The sequence below is a fragment of the Anguilla anguilla genome, chromosome 1 (assembly GCF_013347855.1).
Source record: "Anguilla anguilla isolate fAngAng1 chromosome 1, fAngAng1.pri, whole genome shotgun sequence".
Classification (NCBI taxonomy): domain Eukaryota; kingdom Metazoa; phylum Chordata; class Actinopteri; order Anguilliformes; family Anguillidae; genus Anguilla; species Anguilla anguilla.
The window spans coordinates 75,659,983-75,673,285 of NC_049201.1; the positions used below are offsets into that span (position 1 = coordinate 75,659,983).

At 45.5% G+C, this 13,303-nt stretch overlaps 2 protein-coding genes across 2 annotated transcripts in view; one reads left to right on the forward strand and one right to left on the reverse strand.

The window, feature by feature from the left end:
• znf593 (zinc finger protein 593) lies at positions 1 to 2,820 on the reverse strand. Its single transcript, XM_035423049.1, has 4 exons — positions 2,704 to 2,820; positions 1,341 to 1,556; positions 1,181 to 1,243; positions 1 to 686 (listed from the first exon to the last, which is right to left on the reverse strand). Exons 2-4 carry the CDS (start codon positions 1,538 to 1,540, stop codon positions 560 to 562), a joined length of 390 nt encoding a protein of 129 aa, XP_035278940.1. The 5' UTR covers positions 1,541 to 1,556; positions 2,704 to 2,820; the 3' UTR covers positions 1 to 559.
• Positions 2,821 to 3,471: 651 nt separating this feature from the next.
• The window catches only part of rlf (RLF zinc finger), a 29,202-nt gene continuing 19,370 nt past the window's right edge, over positions 3,472 to 13,303 (forward strand). Inside the window, exon 1 of the mRNA XM_035423038.1 lies at positions 3,472 to 3,793. Within this exon, the coding sequence (XP_035278929.1) occupies positions 3,614 to 3,793 (180 nt within the window). The 5' untranslated portion in view covers positions 3,472 to 3,613. The remainder of the gene's footprint in view (positions 3,794 to 13,303) is intronic.

The window sequence follows — 13,303 nt, forward strand, 5'->3', positions numbered from 1 at the left end:
TCATGTTTTTATTTTTTATTTGTGTGAATGACTCTACACAATAATTTATTCACATATTCATACATGTATACATTCCCATAGTATATTTACATGTACACACAAAATTATGAACAGCACTCAACTGCAATGCAGTCCCAAAAGTGTCTTCAGAAAAAAAAAAGGGGTGCCAATGCTGGTTGGATTGTGAGTGGGGGGGAGGGGGCAGCATATCTGTCTGGGGCACTCAGCCACTCCTGGAGGGCCTCAGTGTGTGCTGGTTTAACTCCAGTCCTGGAGGGCCTCAGTGTGTGCAGGTTTAACTCCAGTCCTGGAGGGCTGCAGTGTCTGTGGGTTTAACTCCAGTCCTGGAGGGCCGCAGTGTCTGCGGGTTTAGCTCCAGTCCTGGAGGGCTGCAGTGTCTGCAGGTTTTTGGTGTCTAATTTGGCAGCTGCTTGAAAGGAAACCATGAAAACCCACAGTCACTGGTTTGATACCCCAGGGTCTCGGGTGAAGGGGCGGTAGGCTTGTGAATTGGGGGGGGTTAGAGTGTTTCTGCATAGGGTGACAGGGGTGTCCGTGTTCAGTCCATTTCCTCCTCCACGGGTTGCGTTTGCACCTCTACAGTTTTTGGGGGGATGTAGGACCCCATCCCTGCAGCCCTGTCCGCCTCTGCCTGCGTGTATGGTTCCTCCCTCAACTGCTTCAGCCTGCAGCCGAGAACACGGAACAGGGAGAACATGGAACAGAGCAGAACACGGAACACAGCAGAACACGGAACAGAGCAGAACACGGAACAGAGCAGAACACAGAACAGAGCAGAACACGGTACAGAGCAGAACATGGAACAGGGTAGAACACGGAACAGAATAGTTCATAGAACAGGGCAAAACATGCAACACAAAAGAATATGGAACAGGACAGAACACGGAACATCAAATAAAACAGAATGTGGGAAGGGGCGGAACACAGAACAAGGAACACGGATCAAGATGGAACTCCAATTAGGGCAGAACATGGAACAGAACAAATGGAACACAAGCTGGGGTTAAACAGCAGTTGTAGGGTTTCTGGTTGAATCCCAACAGAACAGATCTAAATTTCTAGAACTCTATGAGAGTCACTATAACTGTGTGTGTGTGTGTCCAAGAGAGAGAAAGAGAGACAGAGAGAACTAGCTAGCTAACTATGATGAAAACGTTACCTTTTCTTGTGGACTTTGGTCCTGAAGTGCTCCTTCATGGCCTTCAGATCAACAAAGTACCGTCTGCAGGCAAGAGGAAGTGAGAGAACATCAGTACTCATGTGGCCCATTTGCTGGCCCCGCCCTCTTGACCTCTGACCCGGCTGTGGGAGCCACTCACGCGCAGTGCAGGCAGTAGTGCTGGGCAGATCCTGTGATGTCATAGTCCACCTCCTGCTTCAGCAGCTTGGTGGCATTGGTGGGCTTCATGTCGCAGTGGATCTGGTCCAGGTCCTTGGTCCGCCGCTTGGTCTTCCACGTCTTGGCGATGTTCTTTTTCTTGTCGCTCTTGTGGTTTCCCGTTTGCTTGGACTTGCCCATGGCACTGGAGCTGGTTCTGCAGGCGCAACAGAAATGCGTTGTGATGTCATCGTGACATCAGTCATTGTGACATCACAAGTATTAGGTCCAAGGGCTTTGTTGGCTCAGAATTTTACGTCTGCAGCCCACTCTACAAAAGACTACATTTGCATAACACCATTTAGCAAACACTCTTAAGCACAGTAACTTACAGAGCACAAAGAGCAGCACTGATGCAGTCATTAGTCTCACTAAACTGTTAAGTCAATGTGGCAGTGTAGTATAATGGTTAAGGAACTATGTCGGTACCCTTGAGCAAGGTACTCAACCTGTACTGTGTCGATATATATCTGTATTAATTGATACCATGTAAAAATGTAAGAAGTTACGTAAGTCGCACTGGATAAGAGTGTCTGCTAAATGCCCGTAATATGTAATATATGCGCAAACCTACCATGCCGTTAGGGGCAAAAGGAGTTTGAAGATATAATGGTTTAAATAACATAATGGATGCAGGTATAATGTTACATGCAGCATAAATATGTTCTGGGGAATTTAACCCAGTGTAAATCCTCAGAATTTAGAGACCACCTTCTGGTTCCTGTATTCGTAAAGCATCTTGGAGCATGACAGCTGATATAGCATCAGTGCCTCGCATTTTTGCTGATAGAGAATAGGGTTTGGATATATGCAGGAAATTTTAATCCCAGATCAGCAGTTCAACTCGAAGTCTATGGGCCCCGGTCTTGGGGACCTGCAATGGGTGTGACGATAATCGTTTCAGATCGTCTCTTGGCAGATACTCAGTCAACACTGAACAGCTCTGGCAGCACAACGCTTTGAACTGTGTGTGTGACATTAAAACGGCTTTGTGGAAAACCACCAGCCAATACATTTCTAGATTCGGGGCTTGAGAATATACATAGATACACCGAACACCGAGCATGTTATATAAATCCAAAATACAAAGGAAGACTGAAACCATTTAGATAACCGTTAACTAGACAGATAGGTCGTTATGTAACGTAGCTCTCAAGAAAGGACTGTGCGTAGCTGACGACTCAAACGGGTGCCTGACATAAACCAACATCCCCTACTATAATACCGCTATTAAGAATGATACATGCTCTTTCTTATAGTTATTGTGACTATCTACATACATTTCATATCATGATATTCCTTACCTTACAGTTGTGCGGAGTTTAGTTCGACTCAACTCACTTCGACACGTGTTTACTATGGTGTGAGATTATCACTTCCGGGTTAATCGCAAGAGCTGCAGATGACGCCACTGCTATACATAAAGGCACCGGCAGAGGGCGTGTGTGAGCGATGCAAACCCAAAACAACGAGGTCAGCAAGCTAAAGTGGTTTTGACACTTGCGTGCAGGTTACCGTAAATAAGTGAAAACTTGGTGTACTTTACGCCACAAATGCACAGTCTAGTTAATCATTCTACAATGGGACGACGAAGAAACCGCTTCTTAAAACGTAGGGTCGGCCCTATACACTGTAAATATTAAACATAATTGATAATCGAAAACGACATTTGGCGAGTAGGTTAACGTAAATTAAAAATGACAAAAAAACGCGAGATAACTCCAGGTAAATGTTTTACCAGACTTGTATCCCAGTTCATGGGGAATGGTCAGCGTTTTTTTCATTTCAATTAGTAGCGCTCCCTCCCTCCTCAACATTCCATCGTCATAAAGTTTGGATATGAACCACCACAACCAAATGCAATGTTTCCACTTTAGTTAATAAGAACGACGCCCTATGTTCCATTGTCGTAGCCAGTTGGATGGAACTGTATGGGTAGCAAAAAATTAATTTTAGACGGTGGAACTGGACCATATTATGCACATTCATTCGACACTCGTAACGTTATTCAGATACGCGGGAAAACGTTTCTCTTTAATGGGAACACGTTGCCAGATATTTGGTTAAAGCTGCAATGAACTCAGAGCATGTGGTCCCGCCATTGAGACAGCGCTTGTCCCTTTAATTCTGCCTTCCATCACCTCGCTACCTGAAGCAGCCCTTTCCCAATCACATGACGCCGTAAGTGCGTACGCGCCGCGACTGAGAGGGAAGATGGCGGACGTGGAGGGAGAGACGCAGCTCGACCGGGGAGATCGGCCCCACAACGCGGCGGCGGACTCGCCTGTCGCCATGGACAGTCTCCTGGCCACTCTGCGAGGGCTGGAGGTCGAACTGCGACAACGGGACATTTCCGAAACTTCGTCCAGCGACTATTGCAACAACTTCTGCCAGGTAGCACGGGAATGAGTAAATAAATAGCTTGGCTGGCCAGCGCTGTTTGCAGCTGGCGAGTGTTAGCTGTCGGGATGTTTGCGCACAGTTAGCCGCACTTGCGAAGCGCCCTGCTACCACGGGGCCGACTTGCCGCGGGACGAGTGGTACTGCAACAGGGTCCAGCGACACGCGAAGCATTCTTATCTGGCTGGCCAGCTTGGCCAACGGGGACCATTAACTAACATGCTCCGGCTAGTGGGCAGCATGCAAAAGCTGAGAAAACAGCTAACTAGCAGTCTTGTCTGTGTTTGGTGTTGTAGACTACAGCTAGCTTGTTTTTTGCTTTTTGCTAACTAGCATGTTTTACAACGACAAAACAGAATTTCAGATCCCCTCCGAATTGTTGGTGCTGTAGCTGCATGCGATTTTAAAACGGACAGCATGACCAGTTGCGTAGATTGCAGTTGTATTTATAGTTGTAAATATTATTATTCTGGCTAGCTGACTAACTCATAGGGGCGGGGCGGAATGCCTTTTTGTTGGTCTTGCAAGCATGCAATATTTTGAAGTACTAGCTAGCTGTGTCCCTGGGACGTTGCTGGCTAACTTGGTAGTTGGCCATGTCGAGCATGGGGATAAATCGTAGCGTTTGAAAGCTGTAGTTCTCGTTAGAAATGTTTTTTCCCCCCCAAGTTCCATTAGTGATGTTTTTCTTGTCAAGTCTTATCCGAGTTAACTTATGAGATAACTGTTAGTAGTTAGCTAGGCACGAGAGTCATCGGTCACGTTGTTGACCAAGATGCAACCGTCAGAGTTTCGTGCAATAAAATAAAATTTGTTACGCGTGGATATGAATTTGCATGAATGTGTAGCATTAGCTGACATTAATTGGTCACCTACGTTCCAAATCCTGGTAGCTATTAGTTAAATCGTAAACTGTCAACTGCAGTAATGTGTGTACGTGCACGGTCCATTTGGAACTGGACGTTCTGGGGTGGACGAAGGCAAAGAAAAACTACACAAAAAGCCAATTGTATGACCCCCCGACTAATGCACAATTTACTGTCCCGTAAATTTAGCTGATCTTAGAGGTGCACAGTAACTTAGTGTTAAAATAGATGTTAATAGATGACCAGCGAGGTGAACATGTCCGCGCCACTGTGTTGGAATGTGCAGGGTGGATTAGTACCTGCTATCATGCGGTGTGTTTGGATGCTGATTGACATATCATATGTTAATTTCCCGATTTCAGGGTCCTCGGTGTACTCGGGCCCAGAAATAGGGACTCTGCTAGCTATCTGTAACGACCGGGGAAGTTTAATATATAGTGTGCATTGTGGTTTTATTTTATTTTTCATGGGAGAGGGATCCGTCGTACATGAAAGAGTGACGAAGGAAGAGTTTCTTTAGTCATCGATCGTTCAAGTTGGGTTAGCTACTTTTTTTCACAAGTGGACATATGTTGGCGTCGAATTGTTGTGACTGAAACGGTAGATGGAGGGGAGAAAAAAACACAACTTCAGATAACGTTGGCGTTCGCCAAATATTTTTCGGTATCACTTGCTGTGTCAGGGTGAACTTCAACATAAAGGGAAAAAGAGAAGAGAATTGCAATTTGTGCGCCGGTAATATAACCTCGTTCTCCTTCTCCCCGTCGCGGTTGTATGATCTAGCCTACTTCTTGCTCGCCAGGGTGAACGTGTCTCGCGGAAGGAGCGGATCGCTTGATATGATTGATGGGATGGGAATAAAAGTGTCCACAGCGGAGTTCTCAAAATAAGATCTGGGAGTGTTTGGCGCATATTCAGGGTCTCCTTGCAGCCCTCTCTTAATTATATTGCTAACTAGGTTAGATATATTAACTGCACGCCCGGAATCCACAAACCGTCATTTTACAACTCATTTTATCTCTTTTTTTGGGACAGCCCTGCTATCTTTTTTGTTGGTTTATCACAATCACCGCTCAATCTGCGGAAGTCCCGTCTTCGGACACACCTGTAGCTGATGGCAGGAAATTTTCAACCGGCCGTCCACCAGCCAAACTGTGCAGAGGGATTTCCCTTTTTATATTTACTTAGCAGAGCCTATTATTCAGATGGACTTGGTGTAAGAGAAACACGAGTTTATTCACCTGGTTAATATGAGCAATAGCACCGCACCTGGCTACAGTATCTCTAAAGCACTAGCGAGAGCTAACCGTGCCGACCAAGGGCCAAACACACATTCAGTATTCATACAGATTACATCATTAACAAGCCAGAAGAAGATAAATATAAAACGATTAAAAATGTAACTAAAAACGATGAACACCATAACCTGAATTAGAACGACCGACTGGAGTGCTACTGGGTGGGGATTGGGGGGTGTAAATTTAAGGCTGTACCGAAATGGGATGCAATTTCGATTCTTCAACCAACTGTTTAGTATTTTGCAAATTTTGCTGTTATACCATACAAAACGACCAGAGATACTAAGAATATGTTTTTTATGCTCTGTTACAACTGTACACCCACAACCAACATGGGGATGAGAGTCAGGGCCGGCTCTAGCCTATTTGCTACCCTGGACGAAGTTGTGTGAGGCCGAGAAATCATGCAGGTTGTAAAAACAAGCATGTCTTCACTCAATAAAGACACTTAACAGTGACTTTTGGAAAATAGTCATGGTAATTTACAAGAAAGTGCAAATGGCAAAATAAATAATATAAAATTATGATGATGATAATAATAATAAAATAAAATAAATTGTAAATACTGTTTTTTTTAAAAAAAACTTTTTTTTCGGGGGCAGAAGAGTGAGCCAAAACAACACTGCTCACTGAAATGAATCTCTCAGCCACAGGGCAGGAAACTAAACGGCAACCATTATTCTTTCGCTTTTGATTTGTTGTTACATCCCCTCCCCTTTTCAATGTACAATTTCACAATTGATGGCAACGTTGAATCACATTTCTAGTTACTGTTGCTAGCTTTAGTTACGGTTGCCAACCGTCCCGCAAAATTCGGAATCGTCCCTTATTTGGACAGTGGAGTAGGCGTTCCGCATTTAACTCATGGCAACAGGGCGCATTTTCATCCGTATGTTTGTGAACGCTTGCGTTTATAGTAACCGCTGGAAAAATCAAACTTTCTTCTCTTTACAATACCCATATACATAATGTCACTAACTGTACATTTCAAATACTATCCTGGGCAGTAGGGCTGGGCCATATGGGCAAAATCAAATATCACGATATTTTTGACCAAATACCTCGATATCGTGATGATATTGTGGGGATGACTATTGCTACTTTCACAAAATTACACAATGAGATTTTTGATAAATAATCAGTGAGTGTCAGTGAGGGGGGAAAAAAAGGGACACACTATGGAATCTAAAATCTGTTTTAAGCCTCCCTTCTCTCAACTTTTTAGTCTTTATTTATTTATTTATATATGTAACTAGAACTATGAACACGTGTAAGAGCATTTTACTAGTTCGCATCACAAGCTGCTGCCGTTACCCGCTTTGCAAAAGAAAATACTCAAGTGGTGTCAGAATTCAGCCAAAATTCTCTGTCTGTTTGGGTGACACGGCAAGCCTCCCATCGAGCTAAAGGACTGCTTTTCTTTATGACAGTATTTTAATATCCCCATAGCGTCCAGTCATTTCTCACTTGATGTTATTTTTTGGTGACTGGTGTAATCGGCCATCTGGGACCGAAGTTTACCGAATGGGTTGCTTGGGCGGCAGTGTAGTATAACGGGAAAGGAGCTGGTGTTGTACCCTAAAGGTCACAGGTAGGACACTGCCGCTGTACCCTTGAGAAAGGTATTTAACCCGCATTGCTTCAGCATATATCCAGCTGTATAAATGCCGTGTAAAGGCTATGTAAACGTTGTGTAAGTCGCTCTGGATAAGAGCGTCTGCTAAATGCCTGTAATGCAATGTAATGTCACCCTGGGCAAAAGTGCCTTCTGTTCAGAAGTGCAATAAAAACTGTGGACCATATGGTGCCTCGGTACAAACGACTGGTGATGGGAGATTTCCATGAACCCGAAGGCAAAGTAGAGCTATCATCATTAGCTTTCAGCATCTTGCTGATTTGAACCAAACATCCTGCTCAGATTTGGAGAACAGAACATTCAGATAAGTTTTTTTTTTCCCCTTCCCCCAAACAAGTCAGTGATTGACAGCTCTCTGTAGCTCCACCCACAGTGTGCTTCAAAAGATCTTTTTCCCCCTCCCATCGGTACCGGGGATTGCTTTAGCTTTAACCGGCCGTTTCGACATCACCGTTAAAACGTACCTGTTTTAAAAAATTTAAAAATTAAAAAAAAATTCCGTAAGTGTGATATTTCATTAACAAAATTATGAAATATTTCACACCAATCTGTCAGTAGTGCTGTTGGAATTTCGTTGCCTCCGCCACAATTCTGCCTTCAATTACGGTCTGAATGGCAAAACATTTTTCCTCCCTTGGAACGCCACGGATGCATTTCTATGCTTCGGAGTAATTGTCAGCGCGTTCGTGACCAGGAGCAGCAGGCCTAATGAATGTTCTCTGGCAGCCTTACGGTGAAGCCACACTGTACGCGGCGAAGTGTCACCTATTTTTGACCAACAGTTGTGTTCGTTAGGCTAAATGTTGACCGGGTTTAATGTCGTGTTTCGCGTTCAGTGTCCAGTCTGAATAAAAAATCATTTTACTGGTGGCGTTTTACGGAGGCGCACGTGCCGTCTGATTGGGCCGTCAGGAGCGGTCGTTTGAGCATGCTAAGCTAACGCGGCTCAAGGACAGGCCTGTTGGGCTTCCGGGTTCGTCACGGCGACAGAGAACACAGGCCGCGCTGTGGGCTGTGATGTCGCTTGTTTCCTCGTTCGCTCTGTCGAAGGGCAGGCTCGGGCACTTTGAAGAGGGGCGAAGACGCAAGGCCGTGCCGTGCTCGAGTTTGCCCCCCCCCCCCCCCCCCGACCGCGGCCGGCACTGTCCGCGTCTGCCCCGCAACCCGCCCCCTTCCGAATGAGCCTTTTCTTTAAATCGGGTCCTGGCGAGGCGTCTTTGCCAGTTCTGATTCCGAGCGAGTTTCGCCAGCAACTGAAGAGGTTTGTCATTTTTTTTTTTTAAATAGATTTTTCTCGACACCTCGGCAGAAGCTGTTTATAGAAGAAGGCTCCTCATTAACATGTGTAATCGAAAAGTGGGTCTGGCACCGCACTGAGTCTGCTGTTCTCTGATCAAACTGCTGAACAGCATGGTGTATTTACAGCAGGTCAGTGGTGTGTTCTGCTGTGGTGCGTGTACACATGATATGTAGCTAGTTTAGGTCTACAGTACAAAGTGTGTGTGTGTGCATGCACTCGTGCGTGTTTGTGCGTGCGTGTGCGTGCGTGCGGCATAGTTCAGCGATGCAGGTATAATCGTTTGCTTTTGCCTGGAACCCTGGTCTTTAGCCCTGTGGGTTAATCATATGTGGGGCTGCTGAGGTGCACATGGTAAATGATAAATGGACTGCATTTATATAGCGCTTTTATCCAAAGCACTTTACAATTGATGCCTCTCATTCACCCATTCACACACACTCACACTGCAAGGTACCAATCAGCTTGTTGGGAGCAATTAGGGGTTAGGTGTCTTGCTCAGGGACACTCTGACACGCCCAGGGCGGGGGATCGAACCGGCAACCCTTCGACTGCCAGACAACCGCTCTTACCTCCTGCGCTATGTCGCAGACGATGCACAGACGTCCCTGTTACATGTGCGCCTACTCAAAGGTTCATAGAATGGTGCAGAGTACTGATACAGTGTGTTTTTCGGGAGTGCTGTACCGTTCTGTTATTTTAAGTCCCCCCTGTGGGTTACCATGTCAGTTATGCCAGTTTTTCATAAATAGAACAATAAATCTTTTTTATTTTTTTTATTTTTTTTCTATTCTAATTTTTTAAAAATTTAATTGAAATAAAAATTTTCTAATATCCAAATTATTCAAACTATATCTTTAGCAGCTTCCTCAGTTTAGTGTTTGTTTTTTCTTCTTAGCTGTGTGTGTCTGCGTTTTGTGAGTGTGCGTGTTCGTGGGCGTGTGTGTGTAGTTGAATGAGTTTTTGTAGGTGTGTGTGTGCCAGACTCTTCAGCCAGCCACCTCCATTGTCACGCTCAGACAGCAGACGATGGGAGGAGGTGAAAGACGCAGGTGAGGGTGTTAGCGGCCGCCGCCCCGTCCTGGCGTGCCCTCTGATCCTGAACACGGCCGTTAGCTGCCGCCCCGTCCTGGCGTGCCCTCTGTTCCTGAACACGGCTGTTAGCCGCCGCAGCATAGCGTCCTGGCGTGCCCTCTGTTCCTGAACACGGCTGTTAGCCGTCGCCGTGGCGACCTGGCTCTGACCCTGAACACAGTTGTTTTAAAGACCAGCGGGAGGCACTCGTTGGGTCTGGGCCTTCCAGGCCTACTGCAGGGGGGTTCAGTTCTCTCTGAAGCTTGGTTCTGCCAGTGTGGGTTTATACAGCACCACAACATGTTCAGTCTGAAATCTAAAATCTCTGACAGACTACATCTACTCCCTGTTGATTCATGTAACCTCGATTGGAATAGGACTTGGGTTAAGTAACATAAGTTTTAGAGCAGAGGTCTTCGATGTTTGCACAGCAAGAGATTTCGTCTTGTGCACTGTGGATAAAAAGGAAAGCTATTATCGGCAAAAATTAATGGTTGTATAACTGTTTTGTACGTACTGCTTCGTCTTGTGTGACAGCGAGAAATGTGCGAGAAGGTTTTTTGTGTTTTTGTCTTTCGTACGGGACCTTGCGAGTCATTTCATTTCCTGCACGCACCTGAAGCTCTTGCTTCTAATTGGACAAGAAAACTCTAAACTACACTGATTCAGCAATCAAGGGATCGTCAGAGCACGTCCTCTCCAACGCCACGCCACGTGTTCCTGCGTTTTGGCTAAGCATTAAACAGAGTTTGGACACAGAGTTTGTTCTTGATTGGTTGCAGTTCCAAGCTGTTTTCATGTGCTTGGATGCCAGCCAGTGCTTGTGCCGTTTCACTAGATAAAGCAATTCGCCTTGACGTGAATGCGCAACAATTTCATTTGCCAGCTAGTTTGGCTTATTATGTGGGGCCTGTAATAAATTTTCTCGTTAAAAAGGAACAGGAATCGTTAGTCACCGGGGGGATTTTTCTAATTCCAGCACGAACCCGACGCTGTTTATTGTACTTCTGGAAACCAGCTGATGAGCAGCTTTTGTCTGTAGTGATAATTGGGTGTTTGCGTAATGTCTGCCTCTGCTTTACCGTGAGTCTTTCATGTTAATTGCTTTGCGTAATCCTGCAGCTGTGTGCGGGGTGAAGTGTGAACAATTATCGAGGAACGGGATTTGAGACCCCAAAGTGTTTTGAACTGAGTTGTGCCTAATGTGGTCCTTGCCCCTCTCGCAAGCAAGTGAGCACACATCCACGGGACTGCTTATATAACCGAGAGATCTGTAATAGGGGGGTGGGGGGTGGGTTTCTCAGTTTCTTATTTGGCACAGCTTGTTAGGGCATAGTTGTTAAATTTCAGTAGTACCCTTTGTAATCCCGATAAACAAATAAAGTTTACCCGTAGTGCTTTGTGTTTGATCCCCCCCCCCCCCCCCCCCGCCTTCACGTGTTGGAGGCCCCAAAGAAACATTTATTGAGGGGGTTTTGGGGGATGTTCGGTCAGAGGGGTTTGAGCATGGCGGGGGTCGGGGTGGTGGGGGCGGGGGGGCCTGGGGGGGGTCACAGGTTGATGGGCATAAGTTTAACTAATATCTTTAATCAAGATATTGCTTTGAATTAAACCTTCTCTTAAAATGAAAATGTACTGGCAAGAGTAACGTCATGTACAAGGAGAAATCTGTATATATTTAAGCTGTATATATTTTTAAAAAATTTAGGCTATAATGACAGTAAAGCCGCTTTTCCACTGCATGGGACCAGCTCGACTCCACTCCACTCCACTCGCTTTTGGTACCAGGTACTTTGTTTTCCACTGCAGATGGTACCCCCGTCAATGTAGCCGGTCGTCATAGCGACGCCGCATGTAACTGCCGTGACGTCGTCTTCAACGCGACACACACAGGAACAATGGAGGATATCGAAGGGACGGTGTTCTTGATTCTCGGCATGTGGCCGTTTGTCACAGCAAGGAGACAAATTTTGTTTCAGAAGAGGCTGAAGGCAGCAAGACAAAAGACTGCTGAGAAAAACAGGAGAGTTTGGGAAATCCTACATCAGAGCTCAGATGACGAGACGACTGGTTGCTCAAAGGCGACGCAAGAGGATAAGTGACGATCCTCTCTGGCCGATCAGTGGTCTGCAGTGTTTTCACGTCACCTTCTGGTATCGCCTCAGCTCGCTTGGAACCTCGACGGAGGTGATACCAAAAAAAGTACCAGGTACCAGGTACTATCCACAACGTTTCCCCGATGGAAAACCAAAAAAAGTCGAGTAGAGTCGAGTCGAGTTGAGCCGGTACCATGCGGTGGAAAAGTGGCATAATTATGGACTTCATATAGTCACATAGGAAGTGGTATGGTACAGTGACTGAAAAGAGACCTTTTCTGTTGCCGTGGAAATAGAGTCGTCAGAACTGTTCAGTCTGATTAAGCGAGGCGTTCTGCAGCCTGAACAGGAGGAACAGCTGTCGGCTCCTCATTTAAACACGGTAAGTCCCCTGATGAAGGTTTGCGAGTAACTCTGCCATGGCCCAATTAATTTAACGTCAAATCAACTTATTAAAACGTTCCGTCAGTTAGGGAAACAAAATCAAAACCTTTTGCTGGAGTTTGATCCACACAGGTTTAAAAATAGAAAGAAAAACAATTGAAAAAATAAATACACTATTTTCCTGTTCTACATACTTTTTGTAAAATTGCTATTTTTAAGCAGATTTCCTTTTGAAGTTAATTTTAACATCTATTTAAAGAATGTTGGGATGCAATTCCGCAGGTGCCTGGTTTCAGATAGTGTACCCCAGGTGTGATGCATTCTGGGAACAGGGGGCTGTCACATGCGGAGGGAGCTCGCGCAGTCCTTCGAGGTTGCAGGTTTACGAGGTCATTATTTGTGCCCAAAAAGCGTCACGTCTACGAGGAGGGAAACATCGCCCCCCCCTGCCGTGATGGCCCTCTGACCCGTACCTGTGATGTTTCCCTTTTCCTGACCCATTCAGAGCCGAGCGAAAGCAGGCGGCTTCTGGATGCTCACCGATCCCTGTTCTGGCTCAATCCCGTTCGGTACAACGAGCCGTCTGCAGCTTATTTGTTTTTGCATATATTTTGGCTTCTCCTTGTAGCTTTCATTTGGCAAAGAAAATTCCGATTTTCTGTATTTGTTTTCTCAACGATTTACAAATCTTGTCTCGTGTGCTTGTTTACTTGAGTAAATGGTTCCTCCTTACCATAGATGTGCAAGAATTAAGGGGACATTCACTCCGAATCTATCTAATACTGTATCTTCGCATATGTTCTGCATGTCCATGGGTGTTGCGTTGGGCTGCCAAGTTGGCTCCGAACCAGGA

Bases quoted from the DNA above. Each gene is read 5' to 3' on its own strand.
- znf593 (XM_035423049.1), bottom strand. From the start codon at position 1,540: ATGGGCAAGTCCAAGCAAACGGGAAACCACAAGAGCGACAAGAAAAAG. The intron at 1,244-1,340 runs GTGAGTGGCTCC...TCTTGCCTGCAG, and splicing joins CACTACTGCCTGCACTGCGC to ACGGTACTTTGTTGATCTGA. The intron at 687-1,180 runs GTAACGTTTTCA...TCTCGGCTGCAG, and splicing joins ACCAAAGTCCACAAGAAAAG to GCTGAAGCAGTTGAGGGAGG.